The sequence below is a fragment of the Rhynchophorus ferrugineus genome, unplaced genomic scaffold (genome assembly GCF_030347505.1).
Source record: "Rhynchophorus ferrugineus isolate W39M unplaced genomic scaffold, kcgeb_rfMv2 rfM9, whole genome shotgun sequence".
NCBI classification, from domain to species: Eukaryota; Metazoa; Arthropoda; class Insecta; order Coleoptera; family Curculionidae; genus Rhynchophorus; species Rhynchophorus ferrugineus.
The window spans coordinates 24,168,129-24,190,185 of NW_027472588.1; the positions used below are offsets into that span (position 1 = coordinate 24,168,129).

General features: G+C 31.8%; 1 protein-coding gene across 3 annotated transcripts in view; it reads right to left on the minus strand.

Moving 5' to 3' along the window:
- LOC143202050 (putative tubulin polyglutamylase TTLL2) overlaps nt 1–22,057 on the minus strand; it is a 39,722-nt gene that overhangs the window by 16,906 nt on the left and 759 nt on the right. For all 3 annotated transcript variants that reach the window (XM_076413324.1, XM_076413321.1, XM_076413322.1), the window contains exons 2-5: nt 16,447–16,538; nt 1,683–1,802; nt 1,520–1,623; nt 1,262–1,430 (exon numbers count right to left, since the gene is read on the minus strand). In XM_076413324.1, coding sequence (XP_076269439.1) covers nt 1,262–1,430; nt 1,520–1,623; nt 1,683–1,802; nt 16,447–16,527 — 474 coding nt within the window. In that variant the 5' untranslated portion in view covers nt 16,528–16,538. The remainder of the gene's footprint in view (nt 1–1,261; nt 1,431–1,519; nt 1,624–1,682; nt 1,803–16,446; nt 16,539–22,057) is intronic.

A 22,057-nucleotide genomic window follows, 5' to 3' on the forward strand; every position in this document is an offset into this window, starting at 1 on the left:
CACCACCTGCGAACTTTATATAAAATTAACTGTGTTAAGTTAAAAATACCATTTAATTATCATTCTTAAATTTAATACTGTTGTACAATTTATCAAAGATATAACATACAGTCACTGTTTTTAAAGTAGTTTTATATATTCTCTATTTACCAGCTAAAAAGTGAAATTGTCGTTAATTAAAATATTTCAGTATTTTGATCAAATGTGCAAGTTAGTTTTCTTGCGAGAATCACAAACGTAATAATTAGGGGTAGATTACGGATAATCTAGCATATCTATGCCAAAACAAGACACCCATTGGTGATTATTCAGAGGATTTATTTGGCGGGACTGATCAAATGGTGACTGTGAAATGCTACTATTAAAAATTCAACATACTGAACGAAGGGCATGATCATACAAAAGCACACTGAACAAACATCAAGAAAATTACAGTATTACATGATATCACATTTAACCCCACATTGTCAAACACCTTAAACATTAAACTTGGTATAGAATGTTTTATAGTTACCACAATTTTGTATATCTTTTTGGAGCTATTTGTTGCGTCGACCATAGCCATAAAAAAGGCCGATTTTGTCAAAGAAAGTCTCGGAGATATTAATTTAATTTCTTTAAAATTTAATTCTTTAAGCAAATGATTTGTGTACTCATATTGTTGTTGCAGCAACTTAAGATAATAAATATTATTAAGAAATGTATAATATAAAATAACATTTCTTAAAAATATATTAAAGTTAAGTTGTAATATCTACATATTTTATAAAAATTAAAAATTAAAATTCTGTAAAAATAAAGTAATATTTAGTGTTTAACAGTAAAAAACAGTTTTACTACAGATAATTAAAAGCTAGTTATTGCTATTATACTTTAAAGTATCCGTTTGATCAACCGGACACTATTATCTGGATTTGACCTACTGCCTAACGTGACCTCCAAACCATAGTACTTGGGATTAAACCTACCGACAAATATAATGTGTATCCAAACCTTATGGTAGTCTCTTCAGTAGAAAGGATGTGCTATCCACAGATTAACCTCTGCGGCTCCTAAGCCGATAAAAGCAAGTTGTATAAGAACAAAATATATATTTAATATTTCTCTTTTAACTAAAATTTTGAACTTTGTATTTGCTACAAATAAATATCCTTTAATAAATCCATTTTAAGCAAATGTATTTTCGGTTACATAATAATAATAATGATATATTAATAATCCTTCTATGGTAAAATTTATAATAAATACTACTTATACTTACTTTAAATAAAAAGATCCCCCTTCCTTGACTCTGAGCTACCGGCTTGCATATCCATATCGGTTTTTCCTCTGGTAGTCTACTATTATCATCTTTAAGGCTTGCTGGTCTACCCCTGCTGCATTCAGCTGCCAATTTGGTGTATTCCAACGGTAAATTGTATCCGTGTGGACTAAAACATATATATATATATATATATATATATATATATATATATATATATTCGAATTCTAAACTATAATTAATGTGTAAGTATTTCACCTAAAATCGTATACTGATCCATATACTTTTTTCATACACCTCAGATAGCGTACCAAATTGTCTTTGCGGCAAATAGTGGAACCCTTAGGGATGTGGTTCAGATACTAAAACAAGTTCCGATAATTGCTACCTATGGAAACAATTGCGTGTTTCAAGAGCTCACTTGCCAAGCATATATATTTTTATGATGGCTAGTTGGAAAGCCAGATGTTCTCCACCATAAATTCCAGCTGTTTTCATTATAATCCGGATTGTATTCTTTCCATCCACGTTCCAAACACACCTAAAATCATAGAATAAGGTCAAACCTGTTGCTGACACAACGAGGACGGTGCAGTTTTTTTTTCGATGCTTTAAATCAATACAAGATAATAAAAGCGTTAAACTTCACAATTACTTAGAATATTTTTACGAGGATTGCCTCATAAAAGTCCGTAAGGCTTAAATTTTATAGCAAAAACCGTTTCATGACTTTTATAAACCTCAATAAATCTAAATTTAAAAATAAAAACCGATATAATGTTTGGTTGTTGAATAAGTTTATGGGGAATCATTTATTCGTCACTAGTAGAACTAAAAATACGAAATCATTGCAAACCATATAATTTGATTCAATATTATGATAATGATAATGATTCATTTTCTTATCATAGATAGAGAAGAGGTTACTAGAAGAAGAGAAGTGGTGGACCAATTCGGCTAATTGTTCTCACATATATTCGGTGGAAAATTGAATAAAAGCTATTTACTTAAACCACTTGAATCTTATATATAAAATTCTCATGTCACAATGTTCGTTCCCATACTTCTCCGAAACGGCTTGACCGATTCTTATGAAATTTTTTATGCATATTCAGTAGGTCTGAGAATCGACTACTATCTATTTTTCAAACTCCTAAGTCACAAGGGATGTCAACCCCAATTTTTTTAAAAAAAATTTGGATAATTTTTTTATTATGTGGCATTAAAAATTTATACAACTCTAAATTTTCAATTTACTATCACCAACCCCTGCTTTTTTATAGTCATTTTAATAATCGTATCATTTTTATCCCGCTCTATAACATCAATTATTATCACTTGGTAAGTTATGTGCAACGGTACGCGATTAGTCATTAAAAAATTAATGAAAAACGTTAAAGTTTCGATGTGAAAATATATTAATACCAAGAATACCTATTATACCCAGATGTGCCAATTCAATTTAAGCGTATTCAATTTCGGATTAGATTGGCATTTGCAATAACTATTTAATAAATCCCAAGGCCAAACAATGTCTTATGGTGGCTTAGATTTGAGTACACCATGTTTTTCACACCGACAATTATACGTTTCATGCTCTCGAGTGGGTAAACCATCAAGTTTGTTTGTATTAGCTAAAGGCGGGCTAACAAAAATATTATTCACGCTGTGGCATTTAGAGATTAATATTATGTAATGAATTAATGATATAAATATTTATTATTTAAAAACAATATAATAAATTTAAAAAAATTATGTTTGGTGTTTTGCTATTTTTATATTCCCTCATTGTTCACAGCGCTCCATGCCTTTTTCACTCATATATATGTGTTAGTCATATACATACCGTACACGCATCCAATAAGTTACTTTTTTTTCTACACTAGAAATTCTCTAGAAATTATTTACATGACAAAAAAACGTTTGCCGCGTCAGCTAGTACATTTATAAATTTGTCACTTTCTCTTTCAAACTGCTTTCAAAATTAAGTTGTCAATTCTTGGTATGGCAATCTGTGATAAGTCCATTAAATTATCGATTTTTTAGAATTGCAAATATCGATTTGGGCAACAAATCGATAAATTTAATTGATCTCACACAACCAAAATTCGACTTTTGATTCGCTAACTGTTTTGTTTCAATAAAATAAAAGAAAAGTGGAAATCGATAATATAAAGAATTAAACTTTAAAATTCAAATAACATAATTATACATGCCAACCTCAGTTTTGTATAACATTCTTTAAAAAAATCCTATTATTTTCCTATTATTATTTATTAGTGCTGTTGGATTTATGACCACATTAGAGTTGCACACAGTTGAGTTGCAAAATGATCGATCTGGAGAAATATTTTCAAAACAACTCAGGTAATGGCACTCAGATTTTTTTAGGCGTTTTGAATGCCTGCATTACTTTTCGTGACCGTCTATGGAATAAAATTTGGAATAATTAAATAATATTCCTAAAAAATTAAGTAGGGGCGAACGAGCTATAATAGGTAACAAAAACGTGAAGGTATATAAATCGGATTTATCTCTAACCAAATTGATGTCGTTAACCACCATCAGAAAGTTTGGTCTTGCTAGATTTGCTAGGATTGCCAATCTTTAATTACAATCTTCAGTTAAAAGTACAGTCTCAGCGACAAAATATATAGTTGATATATTGCATTTAAAGGAATGCTGTTTGAAACTGCATAGAATACTTACGGTACTAATCTTAAAAACTCATGTCTCGCGTATGACCCATTACGTTACCTTGTCCCATACATACCCTATTACGTACCTGCTCCCGTGTTAAGAAATCAGCAGTTTTTTTGCATTAATCAAACAAAAACATAATTTAATGCAATATTTCAAAATCTGGTTGTGTACGAAATAAAAAACTGATTTATTTTCAAAATATTTATTGTTGGGCTCACTCCAACCTCATAGATCCTGTTCCTCTGATAATGTCATTTATAGGGTAGTACTAATAGAGGTTCTGGTGCCATCACGGGGATGGTAGCTATTGGACTTCCGATCCTATCCTGACTTAAATATAACGATTATTTATAAAGCGATTACTCAAAGTACGATTATATAATTTTTTTTATATTACACATCTATGACTATATATATGTATATATATATATATATATATATATATATATATATATATATATATATATATATATATATATATATATATATATATTTTTTTTTTTTTTTTTCTAGAAATGACAATTGAAAGTAATGCTTGTTATGTTCCAACCAAGGGACCTTTACGGGAACTGTTACTTTATTGGCTTTAATAAGAAGAAAACAACTTACTAAGTGCATAATGAGTTACTGTGCAGGAGGAAGTAAGATAATGTATGAAAATAAAGCGAGAAGTAAATATAAATTTGGATATATGTTTAATTAACTTTTCTAGAAATGACAATCGAAAGTAATGTTTGTTAGGCAAGTTATAGGTTAAATTATATTCCAACCAAGGGACCTTTACGGGAACTGTTACTTTATTGACTTCAATAATAAGAAAAAAATTACCAAGTATATATTGAGTTTCTGTCCAGAAGGAAGTAAGAAAAGAAAGCGAGAAGTAAACATGAATTTATATACACGTTTAGATTTCCAACTTATAATAAGTAAATTAGTACCTTTGTGTTACAATTTTGTAATTTTTCGAATCGGCTTAACAAGTATCTGTTAAAATACAATTTCCTCGAGACAAAGCCTTGATAATGTGTCAATGTATGTTGTTATATTATCGCATATGTATGTTTTCACTTGAAAATTGCGCTATTTTCTAAAAATAGTATAGCGGTAATATGATAATTAAACGAATAAATCACAATGTTAAATATTTATGAGTTTTTTCATTCTTTTCGTGGTTATTTTCCCCTGCAGTTGAATATATTTGAATAGTTTTATAGTTATAACAATAACTTCATTTTGCTTTAAATTCTCTAATCTTCCTTAGATATATTAAAATATATCCAGCAATAAAAACCCATAATTATTTTTCAGATTTTAAGTTTTCAATCACTGTTTCATATAGGTCTGTCACTGTTTTTATATAGGTTCTGTACGTAACGATATATCTTCTCTAAGTTACGGAAATATATAACAATACTTCTGGTTTTGTATAACTCTCAGTCCTATTTACTGAATTATACTGCTACTTATCTTGTAATTAGAACATTAAGGCATAATAATTCTTCTAATTTCTACCACCATCTTTAATATAGGCGAGTCGCCTGTTTATCTTCATAATGTGTAATGTGCTTGTTATATTGCTAAGTTATCGGTTTATTGTTTTCGAGACTTATATATCCGCTTTTTTGTCTGTTCGATAGTATTTATGAAATTTTCTATTAAAGATACCTATTTTGGTTGAATCTAGCAGTTTTCTATCAGATCGAGTTTCTGTAGCATTTGCCATAGTGGATGTTACCACTACCTTATAAGTTGTTTACACATTAAGTGATTTAATTAATTTAATAACAGCGGTATCACAGAACAGTAATTTCATAGTAGCCCATTCTGTAGTAAACATAATTTCTTATAAATTCATTCATGATGATGCTGAGGATGTCCAGACTATGGAGTCCCCTTATCACATACCACAGCCCATAGCTATTAGCTCCGTCAGGATAGCATTTATTATTGGACAATTAACTAAGTCTAAGACTAAGGACATTAATTTTATTAGTTAAAACTTTTGGTGTAAGTTCTAGTTTTGATGACTATACTTTTACAGTTTGAAGACGTATCTTGTTTTTTAAACATATAGACAACTACGCCAATTTTCCATTCATCGTAGGTAGATACTACGGTATATAGAATCTAAGAGCTAGCAACGTTTTTGAGAGAGAATTCAGGTTTTTCAATCTTTCAACATCTCTTTCACTCTCTCGGTCAGCACCAGGCCCATCTGGCTGGCGGCACGGATTGCGTTTACCAGTGCGCACCGTATCTGAACACGTAAAATACTCAATTTTTAAATTAATTAGAATTGGATATATTTCCTAATGACCTTTGATAGGCATCGATATAGAACGATATTTTATCCGATATTTTTTTGTTCTATATATCGATATTTTTCGATATAAAATTAAATATATGTCTTTAATATTATTAAAAAAAAATTCTAAATGTGACTTAATTTTAAGCTTTTGTTTATTTCGGTAGGTAATTTTAAATATTTGGTATAATTTTAGTACTTAATTGTAAGAGTTTATTAAAAATATCCGTATATTAGTCGAAATATTTTTTTAAATATCGAAATCGATATATACAAATTTTTATAATATCGATATTTTTCTCGGCGGCCGACACCCCTACTGACAGCACTCTTTCAACATACTCGTTTTATTTTCCAGACTTAATCAATGTTCCTTATTAGTTAACAATAGTTTTATTGAATGGCAAATAAATTTTAACAGGTCAATTGAAAAGTCCCCGGTCTGATACATAGATGACGCTACTAGAATTAACTCCATATGTTTTAGTTCCGTAACGTATTTAGCCGTAACCCTCAAAAGATGCGTGTATAAATTTGACAGCTGTCGTTCATTAGTTTGTGAATTATAGCATTTTGAGTGAAGCAACTTTTGTTATTGTGAAAGAAATGGATAAAAAGGAATTTCGCGTGTTGATAAAATATTGCTTTTTGAAGGGAAAAAATACACTTGAAGCAAAAACTTGGCTTCATGCCGAGTTTCCGGACACTGCCTCAGGAAAATCAACCATGAAAGATTGATGTGCTAAGTTTAGATGTGGTGAAATGAGCACCGAAGACCATGATCGCAGTGGACGCCCAAAAGATGTTGTTACCGATGAAAACATTTAAAAAATTCACAAAATGATTTAGAATAACCGTAGATTGAAATTTAATTAAATAGCAGACCGTCTAAAGATATCAACTGAGGGTGTACATCATATCATTCACGAATATTTGGGTATGAGAAAGCCCTGTGCAAAGTGGGTGTCGCGAGCTCACTTTTAACCAGAAACAAAGACGAGTTGTTAATTCGGAGCAGTGTTTGAAGATGATCAAACTGAATAAACCCGAGTTTTTGTGTCGATATGTGACAATGGATGAAAAATGGCTCCATCATTTCACTCCGAAGTCCACTTGAAAGTCATCCATGTGGACTACACACGATGAACCCGCTCCAAAGCATGGGAAAACACAACAGTCGGCTGGCAAGATTATTGCGTCTGTATTTTGGGTTGCGCATCGACTAATTTTCATTGACTACCTTGAAAAAGGAATGACTATTAACAGCGGCTATTATATAGCGTTATTGGACCGTTTGAAGGACGAAATCTCCGAAAAACAGCCGTATTAGAAGAAAAATAAAGTGTTACTTCACCAAGATAATGCACTGTTTAACAAGCCAGTGAAAACTATGGCAAAAATCCATGAATTGGGCTTCGAATTGCTTCCTCATCCACCGTATTCTCCAGATCTGGCCCCCAGTGACTATTTCCTGTTCTCAGATCTCAAAATAATGCTCGTTGGGAAGAAATTTTCATCGATTGAGGAGTTTGACCGGTTACATATTTTGATACTTAAATAATATCATATAAATATTACAGCCATGCTGAAATAATTTGAAATATTTTTTTTAGAATTAAAAAGTAACGTCTGATACATTATAAACAGTCATAAAAATGTCTGGCAATGCAATGCAAAATGTCCATTCTAAATTAATTCACATAAATACACAAAAATATGCGCACTGGTAAACGCAACCCCTGCCGCCACTTAGATGCTGTGGTGATGTTAGGTGCTGACCGAGAGAGTGAAAGAGATCAAATGTTAAAAGATTAGCTTGCCTGAAATTCTTGTTTTTTCTACGTTGCTAACTCCCGTACTATTTTAAATGAGACACGTTAACATCTGTGTGAAACATTCTAATGCATCATATCGCCAACAAATATTAATTATATATAACAATATTTGTTATATGTTATTTAATATAGAGCCATTATACTTCTTCCAATAACAATAGTTCAGCTTTCGAAGATCTGCATTTACACCAACGGTCACAATTTGTACGGTTTCATTGATCACTACTTCGGATGCATTTAGGTCAACCTTAATTTCGTTTCATTTAAATAGTTTGCTGAAATATTTAACTAAAGATTATTTTGCTTCTTGCTTTTTTCAACTAACTCATTGATCTAATTTTGTTGAATTTTGATAAAATAATATAACATGCATTTTTGGCTCATCAACATACACTATTAATGAATTATTATTAAAATATTCCTGTAGAGTAAAATTAAATTATAGCAAAACCTTTCTATACTAAATATTAAGGTTTTTACAATTGAATCTCATAAGAGAGTTACACAGAAGCGTTCTCCTTTTAAATCAGCAACAAAAATATGCCTATCATATGCTAATGAAAACAATAAATGATGAAATTTGCGAAATTTCTTTCTTAGATGCTTCCAGTGGAACTGGAAATACGTTTTTAATATAATTGATTTTGGCAACGATTCAATTAGCAAAATGAAATTGTACTTGCACTTGCTTCATCAGGTATTGCAGCTACGTTGTTGGAAGGCAGTCGTACTGCTCATTCAGCGGTTAATTAAACTAATGAAAATCGTTTGAGATGACTGCACGATGCAACATTAAATATGCGAATCGATCTTCAAAAAAACCGATTTGGAGACATTTTTTTCTGCTACTAATTATTCTTACCGTCCTGAATCAAAGATAGAATAAATCGATATCATGTTCCCAAACATTAATCAAAATTGCAAAAATGATGTTTGGTTGAGCGTCCATAAAATGTCAATGAAATTAATTTTCAGATTCAAAATAAGACCTTTTTTATATATTTTAAAGTATCCTTTTTACGAACGAGGATTTACCTGGATTGGAGCTACTGTTTAACGTGAGATCTGAACCACGGTCCTCGGCATTAAGTCTACCGAGTGTTGTAGATCATCCTAGAAAACATCCAGCCTTACCCAGCCTGGTTACTGGCCTGACTGGGAAGGTTATACCTTGTTGGATATTCTACTGTTGCCTATAAAGGCATTTACATTTACATTCATCAACATAAATTTAATTCATACCCCAGTAGGACTCGAACCCGTGAGTATTACAACAGTAGGAGGACTGTCCTGGTGCCTTAACGACTGCGCCACCAAGCCGCATAAAATAAGATAGTTGGCGAATTGAAATCTGTTAAGTTATCAAGTATCATGCAAGAATACAGCAAGAATATATAGAGATAAAACATTATAATTTATAATACTGGATAGCAAAAATAAATATAGAAACATTTATTACTTGAAGAAAAAGGTGTAAAAATATGGAGTGCAATTGAACAAATCTGGAAATCGTACTAAAGATAAATTGGACATAATATTTTAACAGTAGTCGATTTTTTTCCAAGAAAAGAGAATAGAGAACTCTACGAATTCCATTCCAAAATTTAAAATGTTTGGACGTTCTATTTGTTTTAGTTATTTAAGGTTAAGACATTTTTACTCAATGAGTGTACATTCCATTAAAATGTGAGTTTATATTATTGAGAGTATTAAAGATAATATTTTTATCCTTAAAAAATCTGTGTATAGATTTTTCGAAGTAATGATAGCGCATCATCAAAAAGTAACGGTTATTTATCCCTTTCTTAGTGTCTTAAGGGTATTAAAAATATGTTCACGGTGTGATTTATGTAAATAAAAGTGCTGTAAAAACGCATCATCAGAAGGCGAAGAACTAGATATTGTCTAATATGAAAGTCTGTGGAAGCCAATAAATTTATGTAGTTTCCCTATTTAAATATTTAATGTTTTTGCTTGGTTTTTTTTAAATGCTGATTTTCATGATGGAACTTTTTTAATTGATTAGGGTATTCATAAAGGTCGACTATATTGAAATTATTTCTTAAACGCATCTGGATATAATATATTGTCACCTCAAAATTTAAACTCGTCCGAGCTAAGCAAACCAGACTTGGCCAAATGTTGACAACCCGAATGCCATTTTTTCCTCAATGAACAAACAGTTCAAATCTCATGCCGACATCATCAGTGAGTGTTCATAAACTATAACATATATTTAATTTAAATTAAATTCTCAACACCCCTGCAAGGTTTCTGCAAATGGCAACCATGGTTCACACGCCGTCCATTAATTTTAACGAAATTAGAAATTATTCATCAGATTACAAAACGGGGCCGGGACATGCAAAACCGCGTTCAAGTCAAGAAAAATCCGGGATTTATTTACGATCGTCGGACATCGCTAAAGGTTATGTAATCTGGGAACGTAAGTCTCCCCGATAGTTTCAACGGTTTGCAACTTCTTGACATTTCGGGAATGCAGAGGCGCGCTCGGAACGATACCGGGGCCCCTGTTCGTTGTACGTACGGCTCGGGCCTTATCTTTAAAGGTTATCGACTAAATTTCCGTTTCGTAATCGGACTGACTGGAAAACAGACAAAGCACGGAGCCTCTACGTTGCTAGAAACTTTCCCGTAACCTTTTGTGTTCGTCACAAAAAGAAAACAACACAATAATATAATTAGATTATATAGAGCACCGGTCATATACGGAGAACCTTTAACATTTGCACGAAATTACATTTAGACAAGGAAATCTACTATTTTTATTTTATCGATCCTAGAACTCCTTCTTGCTTATTCACTATGTATATAAAAGGTGTTTTAAGAATTTAAATAAAATTTTAGTTTGTCGTTATTTGTGGACTTAGTACTTTACATAACAAGTTGAAAATTAGTAAAAACAGGACACTAAACTAGAAAACAAAGTATTTTCCTGGTTGAATATATCGTAAATAATGACAGTTTGGCAAACAGAATTTGTAAAATTCAGAATTCATTTAACCTTAACTAAAAAAAGAGACGGTAATTCAGTAAAATTCGTAAAAAAATCAGAAAGATCTAGATCAAATGATGATGGTAAACCGACTAGTCGTCCCACAACAAAACATTCACATGTAAATAAGCAGACGCCAATTTGTTATCTTTGACAAGAATTTAAGGAAGGTCTCTATGTTGCAAGCTGATAAAGGATCTATGTCGAAATTGCCGCATTTGGGGTTTAGAGAACTTATATGTGATTAACAGGAAATAAATTCACCTTCATGGAACAAATGTACCGAAGCCGCTACATCGCCATATGCAAAAAGTTTATGAGCGATCCTAAGCCTGTATGAAGAGGAGGGTAGTCACATTGTCACCGTCATAAAAATTGAGAAACCAGGGAAAGTAAAGAAGATACCCGCGGACAAGAATATGATGGTTAAAAGGATGATAAGTGCTGCCGCATCATAGGTCGACGATGCACTATTACGCATGCCAATACATGAATTCATGCTACTGTATCCGTAGCAACCGATGTGCTAGTATTACGGAATCAGGGTACTGATAAGAAGTGGACTACTGGAGAAAAACAAAAAAAAACATGTCGAAATTTTTGTCGCCAAGGAAAAGGCTCAACACTGGAGCATAGAAGGTACGAATTGGATGTCATGTTGGACACAAGAAAATTATCGCTTTAGACTTATTAAAATGTAATATCACAGTATCATCGCTGCTCTCTCCGAAGTACGTATGACTGGATGAAGAACAATGTTCATTAACCTACCGACCGATGAAGTATTCGCCTTCTTTTATTCCGGTGATGGATAGCGTTCGGCAGGCGTGTGTTTCATGACCAACAAAAGAATAGCTTCTAAAGTCATTACGTTTTGGTCTAAATCAGATCGTATCGCATATTGTATCTGTGTACGCATCTACTGAAACAAGCTCACACAAGGCTATGGGTGATTTCTGCAACAAACTTCAAGAAGTTTTTAATTTTATTCCTGAAACTAATCTATCTATTCTGGCTGAAGATTTGAACGAACATATAGGCTCATCTCGAACAGGTTGGGAAGAAATGTTGGTAAAATTTGATTATGGAGAAATAAATGACAACGGTTTATATTTGATTTTAACTGCCTTATTAAATAACTTTGTGGCGAGTAACGCTATATTTCAATACCACTGAAGCATCAATTAACAAGGCGGAATCCAAGGAGCATTGATTCAGAGGTTCTGGATTATGTTTTGATTAACTCTCGGTTTCGTCCGACTCTTAAAGATATAAGGTCGGTGCGAGGATCTGTTTACGGCTCTGGCCATTATCGCCTCGTGCAACAGTTAAGCCGCGTGAAATCAATTGCGACTGGAGCTATTTGCGAATCCCAAAACCTCACAAAGAGTTTCAAGCCGAAACTATAAATAAATTTCAAGCACTAGAACAATTAATGGTTACAGATATTGACATAATAGAAAATCAAATATTTGAAACCATTGTTGAGTGTCCCACTAAATTAATCCACAGCCCTGGATATTAGATGTATGTCTACAGATAGTAGAAGATCGAGAAGAAGCTAAATTTATTAGATTATTGTATATATTAGTTAGATTATATTAGATATTTCTAAATCTATTTAGAGAAATATCGAATATTAAATAGGGATGTTAGGCAAGAACTAAATGTAGAAAGAGAAGCCTAGTGGCAGGGTGGGGGCACAAATACTTTAAAATTTGACAATTTTGGCTCTGCTTCTAACTTGGACAAATATATTGAAATATGAATATCGAGCGTTATGCTAGGTGCTTAAGATATTGAGTGGCAGGTGAAAATCTCACCAACGACAAATTTTATAATCATGATCCACTACAAGGTTTAAAAACTTCGCCGGCAAATGACATTCTAGAAACTTTATTTGTTGATAACCTGCGTGGTAAGACTGCTGGAGTCAATCAAGTTATGACAGAAATAATCAAAGCCAGTGGAGAAACGTTGTTTCAATGGCATCACGTTCACCACAGACATTTGGCCATCCAAGAGAGTAGCGTCATCGACGTATATGTCTCCTCTCAATTGTGCGGACGGTGTTTAAGAAGTTCATACAAATGAGGTTTCAAAGAGCTAACGAGTAGACAAGCCGAGAAAAACAGGCGAGTTTTATACCCAGTCGAGGTTGCGGAGATAAGATTTTCACCCGACGCCAGTTTATGGAGGAGTGTATTAGATATGGAAAATGTGCGATCATCGCTTTATTCATTCTCTATCTTGAACTATATACTCCTCGCTTTGTGCAGTTTCGAATAAGTTACCCTAAAAGTTATTAAATTTATTGAGGCGTCTTACGACAGTTACGATACGTACGGTACCGTTAACTGTACGCGAGGGCGAAATGATTTGTTAAATCCATTTGAAGGCCGAGCCGGTATTCGGCAAGAAGATGTTGTATTTCCATTGTCTTTCGACATAGTAGTGGACTCAAATATGCTAAAAGATTTTAAAACAGACATGGCCTTGAATATCATACTATAAGCTAATTGGCCGAAGTGATGTTCGCTGATGATTACGCTATATTCGATGATACGGATATTGAGGCTTCTATCATCCTTCCTGCATTTGTAAATTTCATCGGAATCTAGTTGTAGCAAGCGTAGGAGTTATTTCTATTACCTTTCGACATAGTAGTGGAATCAAATATGCTAAAATATTTTAAAACAGACATGCCGTTCAATATCATACTATAAGCTAATTGGCCGAAAGGATGTTCGCTGATGATTACGCTATATTCGATGATACGGATATTAAGGATTCTATCATCCTTCCTGCATTTGTAAATTTCAACGTGATCCAGTTGTAGCAAATGTAGGAGTTGACTTGAATCAATAATACACGAGAAAAAAGTGGCATCTACCGCCGAAATAATAAATCGAATCGGAAGTTGTAGTAGCTTTTGGTTATTTAAGATAGTCCGTGTAGAAGTGAACACGTATTGCAATCAAAACTAAAATCTGCCCCTTTAAAATGCTTATCTTGCCAATTATTATATGCGACTCCGATACTAAGACCCTGTTATGGTCAGAATTATGTAACTAGAGGTCTTTCAAATGCGATGTTTAAGGCAAATTTTACATGTGTCTCTCTGAGGTCATATTACAAATAAAATCATTGGTTTAAGATGGAACATTCAAAGCACAGTTGCGGAACAAATTCAGAGAGACAGGTTACAATGGTTTGGGCATGTCTGTCGTATTAAAGTGGAATGAATTGCTCACAGGCTTCTGTAGCCAAATAGAAGACAACGGCTCCCAAGGCATCGATATAGTTTATCGAAATCTATCTGAAAAATAGAAGGCCGGCATTACCCGAGGCCAGTTGCAGCCGATCGCCAATTGTTGTAGGATTTGATGACGAATATTCGACATCCGGTCGCACCAACAGCAGCCTATTGGGTGAGGAGTAGACACGGTCCTCGAGCTCCAGCTAATGACTAATGATGGTGATGATAGTAAATGTAAATCAGATAGCATCCAATTATGCTCATCACACTGAAATAACGCCAAAAATGAAACCTTGATTTAAACACGAATTGAGGAATTCTGTGAAGAAAAAATGCAAGGGAGTAAAATAACGCCTTAAATAGTTTTTTCTTCAAGGAGCTAATGTACCGGACTCGTTACATCATCACATCCAAAACCAATTTTTAGTGATACCTAATCCAATAATTTGTAGTAAATTGAAATCACATAGAAACGACATCAAAATTAAAACACCGACTTAAGCACACATTGCTGAATTCGTTTCACACCATATTCAAAATCCAATTTTAGGATACTTGATCCACTGATTATGGTACACGGAAATGAGATAGTGTTGAATTATACCAAACACAACTGAAATGAGACCAAAATTGAAATTTCAACTTAAACACAGATTGGGTAATATTGTGAAGAGAACCCATAGCTGATTTTAAAAAATGTCTTAAGTCACTTTTGACAGCAAGCGACCAATGCATCGAACGCGCTACATCAAAAATATCTTTTTAATAATTTGTATATGGAATATATATTATTTTATAACTCGACGTACATAATAATATGAAATATTTATGCCAAATAGGACATTTCCTGTATTTCTGTTATTTATATTGATGGGTTTGGACGTACAAGTGAGCGTAAAGTTACAATAAACTTCTACAAGATTATCAACTAAACATAATAAAATGGACTGAACTCACTGAACATTCCCTGGTTAACGTGTCTAGAATACTCACTCGCTTCAATTTTTATAAGTTCTAGTATTGTTTTTAAAATTAGTATTTCAGTAACAGTCACACAGTATAATCAAAATCGACGAATCGATTTTGGGAAAATTTAGGTTATCTGCCTCGATAAATCCCAGTTATTTAAAATTTTTCGTGTATTTTTTCTTTCCTTTAGTAGTAGAAAACAAATTTTCTAACTATGAAATATAAGATAATAAATAAAACAATTAAAATAAAGAAGAACTTCTAACGTCGAAATGCAGAAGTACTTGTTAGGAAATGGTAAGTAGCGTCAATGTTTCGTAGCGCTTCGGAATAATGTTTGACTTAATATGGCGAATTTTGAAATTTTTTTATTTTATTTCAGGTGAAATCTTAATAATCCCACTTCGTTTTAAAATAAGTGTATTTTTAATAATCACTCTATAGTATGTCATTATAAATCAAGATTTTTGTGATTCTTTATTGTAGTCATTTAGTCCGTTGTGTTTGCAAACTTAGACATTGATGGCACTTTTGTTTTTCGATATACTTGGTTGTTTTTGATATAAAACATTCAAAATTGTCCTCAACATTTTATCTTAAAGTTTTAAATGAGGAAGATTAATTTGGGGTCTGAGAGCGATGTGCTTGTGCATGTTGATCGTGAATGTAGAAAGAAGGCACAGCTTCATATTTAGGGATATCAGAAATGCCTTAGTAAACTATAAAGCAACATTACTGACATGTCTCTCTAGCTTATAATTTAGTTTCCATACAAGTCTCGTATTTATAAATAAAATTATACCGCAAACAAATTGTGTATTAAAAATAACCGATTCCAAACAATATATTTTTTTCGGCGAAACAAAAAAGCGGCCGTTCTATTCCATTTACTCATCCCTCCGACAAAAAAAAAACGACTATTATTAGAACCGAAACGAGTTGTCGTATCAGAAATCTATTACGACAGTGAAATGTACATGTTGAATGCAGTCCAACACCCGCGAAAACCTCGTCAAGCCGTGGCGGTAGGGAGGGAGGAACGGCTGGTCTTTATTTCTGGGTTCCGTTGCGTGCCGTCGACGAATAAACGTAGCTCACCTGAGTCAGGAGTTGTGGTCCTGTGCCGTTCTCATTTATTCTAAATATAAACGGTCCATTTCCAAAACATTCTTCAAACATTCTTTTAGATCCTGAAACAAAAAAGCGAAATTTTAAATCGCAGCGATCCACTTACTTGAAGAATTGTTAATATATATATATATATATATATATATATATATATATATATATATATATATATATATATATATATATATATATATTAATGTATTACACTAACAAAATAATACAATAGAAAGATTATATTTAGAAGGGTATCTTAAATGAGTAACTTTCGCTTTTTAACCGACTTCTAAAAGGAGGAGGTTCTATGTTCAGCTCTCTATATATTTTTTATATATATTCGCCGATTTCTCCGTCAGTTATGGACCGATTTTCAAAATTCTTTTTTATTCAAAAAAATACCCTCCCGATTTGTTCCCACTGGAGCCAAGTTAGGACCAGCTGGAGGAAGGAGGGGGGATACCGTGAGAAAACCTAAAATTTCAAAGGTACGTACAATAACAGGTCAAATGAAAAGTCCCCGGTGTGACACATAGATGGCGCTAATAGAATTAAATGTGCATGTTTTTTAGTTAGCCCTAACCCTCAAAAGATGCGTGTATATATTTGACAGCTGTCGGATCATTAGTTTGTATATTATAGCATTTTGAGTGAAGCAACTTTTGTTATTACGAAAAAAATCGATAAAAAGGAATTTCGCGTGTTGATAAAATATTTCTTTTTGAAGGGAAATAAAACAGTTGAAGCAAAAACTTGGCTTGATGCCAAGTTTCCGGACACTGCCCCTGGAAAATCAACCATCAAGGATTGGTATGCTAAGTTTAGACGTGGTGAAATGAGCACCCAAGACGGTGAACGCAGTGGATGCCCAAAAGAGGTTGTTACCGACGAAAACATTTAAAAAATCGACAAAATGATTTTGAATAACCGTGAATTGAAATTGAATGAAATAGCAGACATTCTAAAGATATCAACTGAACGTGTATATCATATCATTCACGAATATTTGGGTATGAGAAAGCTCTGTGTAAAGTGGGTGTCGCGTGAGCTCACTTTTAACTAAAAACAACGACGAGTTGATGATTCTGTTATATATAATATTGTTGCTGAAAAGTTGTGACGAGAAATCGGAAGCAGTTTAGTGGAAAAGCCATTCAGTTTGCTTTTTAAGCACTAACTATATCATATGAGAAGTCGTAGAAACACGGTAAGCAACAGCAGTTTCTATGGTGTAACGGTTAGAACGGTAAGCTCAACCGCGGAGCTCGCGGGTTCGATTCCCATCAGAGCAACAACTTTTTTTTCTTGGTTGGAAAATTTGTTAAATTACCTAGATTAGGTAGCGGGCCCCAGTGCCTGAAATATTCCTTATCTTCAATCATTGTTTCTTTATACCTATTTTCCCTCATACGGTGTACTTTCACTTGGGCTATCCATTCTAATACTGAATAAAATAACTGCGTAATTTATGTATAACACTAAAGAGTATACATATAACACATTGCAAAAAAAAATTCAACCGACTTCAAAAAATAAATGAGGATCGCAATAAAATGTAAAAAATAATCAAACATATGATTTTAGCAAAGAAAAAAACGTATTAAATTAAATTATGTACGTAATAATCGTTGTAATAACTAAATAAAAATTAGTTTGAAGTCGATGCCGCGCCTTCAAGCAATATAAAAATAATAATTTAATTTTATGTCAAACATAAAATTAAAAAGGAGCAAAACTAATCTAATTTAATACAACTGTTTTGGCACTGTACCTACTTCAAACTGATTTTTTTTAGTTATTGCAACGATTATTGCGTGCATAATTTATTTTAAAACTTTTTGTTTTGTCGTTAAAATTCTTAAAATAATAAGTTGATTATTTTTTACATTTTAGTGAGTTTCTTTGTCGTTTCAATTTTTTTATGCAATTTTTTTTTTCTATGTTTATTTATCATTTTAGGATATGTTACAGTATTTGTTAATATCAGTTGTATACTATAAATTTTATATATTTTACTAAGAAATTATTGTTTGTTATAAGGTTATTATATCAAAATATACTAAGTGTTTTTGAAGGAAATTGGTTTTTGGCTGGTTTTATTACTCCATTTTTGAAATAATTACAATTATGTCTATTCCAGGGTATAAAGCTTTTAATAAGATGCATAGTTTTTCAAAGGATATTACTCTAGGCCAGAAATGGTTTGATAGAAAAATTACCAATTGACGGGAGTCTTTTGTAAGGTCTTAAGTGAGCAGAAAAGCGCCTACTCATTGCAGAGTAGAGAATTATAAACACAAATGTGAAAGAGCCTTGCTTAGTTAAAATAAAATTTCTTGCAGCAGTTTAAATAGTCTGTTATTACGGTCTACATACCCTGAATTAAAATATACAGTTTGTGTTTATTTACAGATCCTTTAAATCAATAGCTTCAAATATAACTAGTAGGAATATATACGAGAATAATATGTTATAAATAAGTGAATTGTGGAATTTTGAAATTGGAATGAAAAATTTAAAATGTGTTTCTATATAGATATATGACAAAGGATAGATCTGCACTTTCAACTTCGATCAGACAAGGAGTATTAAATAGATTAAGAGCTTTATTGAACTGTTTTTCAAGGAAATAAACTATGATGTTTTAATAAAAATTACATGACTTTTGCTATTTGTCATTAGCAAATGGTGACAATTAATTGTGTGGACCATGTTGATCAGGATATTGTTATAAGAGAAATAAGAATTAGATGTTGCTTGTTTTAATAGATGAAAGGAATCTATAGAACTTCAAAGGGCAAAATCTAGATATATAATCTTACTTCTTATAACATACTTCAAAAGATATATAATACAGTAAAACGGTTCAGAGAGAACAGTACAAGACAGAGGATATGTAATATATTATTCAATTAATTATGTTCTGGTTTCAAACGTTTTTATTCTGTCAATGTAGCTTTTTCCATGTATCAGAATTGAAGTATGATAATATATAGTAGATTTTATTTCTCAATATATTTCTCACTAATATATTATGTACATATTTTTATAAATAAGTTAAAATATTTTAAATTTCCTTCTAAAAATATTTCCCTTTGTCGTGCTCTCTGTTGTTCTGAGGCACCTAATAGGTCACAGCTGTTTATATGCGAGATCTCTTTCTATATCTAACTTTACTACGATCATACTTACATAACCAATCACGTGTAATATTTGGATAAACATTGTAAGGAGAGCATGGTTTCAAGTATGCTTAATTTGTAAAAAAATCAAAATTAAAGAACCAGGGCAATGAAAATTACATTAGGGATGCAACGGAAATAATTTATTAGAATCTAGAATGTATCTTGATCAGCAATACTTAAGGATGGAAATGTAAATAATTTTTAAACAATCTAATCTAATTATTATATTCGATAGTTTTCTAGTATATGCAGATGCTAGTTATGAATAAAAAATTTTCAGGAACTTAGGGATGTAATTCCATCATAATTGTCGGAAGGTGATTATTTTGATATCCGTGAAAGAGAATCAAGAGGAGGAGGATCAAAAAGTTCCAAATGAATGAATTGCAAGACTTATTGGATGAAAACCTAGCTCAAACTCTCTAAGAATACACAGATTAGCAGATGGCGAATCAACTATTTCAAACGTTTACACCTGACGGAAAAGATCTAAAAGGAGGTAAAATGGCTACGGTACGAATTGACTATAAATACCATTTCGAAATATTTCAACATTGCGATGTAATTGCTTGATGGCAAAAAAGAAGTGTTTTCTATGGCGCATTGTGATTAGTTATGAAATGTGGATCTAATACCACAAATCCAAAAGTGCAAAAAGGCCTAAGTAAACCCAGGATAGCCAGCCACATCGACACCTCATCATCGGGTGAATACATTAGAATATTTTTATGGTTATTATTATACTTTTTAACATTTTACAGATTCATTATAGCATGTGTGATTTTGTAGCCAAACCCGCGAAAATTAAGTATAAAATAATATATAATTATATAAAATAATATATATATATATATATATATATATATATATATATATATATATATATATATATTATTACAGTGGGTTCTAGACAATATATATGTACCTTTAATTTATTGAAGAAATTCGACAGTAATCTATCAAGTTTTATGTTTATTATTTATGTTTCTCTTATGATAATATAAAAGAAGAAGAAGAGGAAAGGTTTTCAAAATATCTTATACTAAGATTGCATTTTTAATTTACAAACTATAACAAAAACGGACAAATATTCATATCGATTTTTTTAATGCATAAACTAATTAATATTAATTTAATGATTGAATGAATTAATTATTAATTTAATAACCTATATAGGTTCTCAACTATCTGCCTACAGTACTAAAAGTCTTTCTTATCCCTATATAACAAGGGTTTAAAATATAATTTAGCTATGGGTTCTTTGAGACTATGAGACTCAATATTACACTACACTCCTATAATGCATCTTTGGATCAAAATTAGGCTATTAAGTTACGTAGAACTACAAATTATTATAGTAATTAAATAACTTAAATTCATTAAATGTTTTGGGGCTAATAATTTGTTATGGTAGAAATGTGTATGACTCTATTGAACAAATAAAGTTTTTTTTTATATCCGTTTCACATAACATAAATCAAAATACGACTCGAGAAATAAAATGAGGCTATCTTTCCTTTTAATATTTAATTAAAAGATAAAGGCCGTAATTTATGGCACTCTATAAAACATATTTTAGAAACCAAGACTTTAAAAGTTCCCAAAAAAGTTTTAATCACTCAAACAAGTTCGGAAAAGGACCACTGAAAGCTTAAACTAAAAAATACAATAACAATAACTTGTAATATATATAAATAATAATTAATTCAAGAAGTTTGGTAATGAACTGATAAATTGAAACTGAATTGAGAAATGAATAAAGCGTATATTAACATATATTCTCCCATTTTCAATTTTGTTGTTTCAATGATCCTCTAAATAGCGAATTTCTGCAAAATACTCATCTATGGTCCTTATGCTTCTATGGCAGCTTTTGCTTCTTGACTGATTACAATTGTTTTTTACAAAATATTTTTTGATATGTGAGAAGAAACAAAAAGAAGAGAGATATAAATAACTTGGATAATGAAACAACTCCATTCAAAAAATTTAGCTAATACACTACACACTATAATTTTAGTAGGTCTTATAAACTTTTCTGCCAAATAAAATTGAAATGATCTCAATGATAATATGAATTTATTATTATGCCGGTTTGAAAGTAAATTACAAACATTATTTATTTTGCAACACTTTCTTGATTCTGAATACGAACTCTATTCGGTGTTACAATATTCAGAGTATATATGAGAGTTCAGAGTGTTACAATATTCGGCTACATGTTTCAATAGCTGTGAAAATCTATGAATATCTTAATATTGAATGAAGGAGAATGTGTGACCGTATTCTTGTATGGCCTTAAAGATAGAGTGACACAGAAAAATTAGATTTTCAGTGTGAGAAAGTTAATAAGACATTAATTAGTGGCACATGTTACAGAATAAAGATATTACCGAACAAAT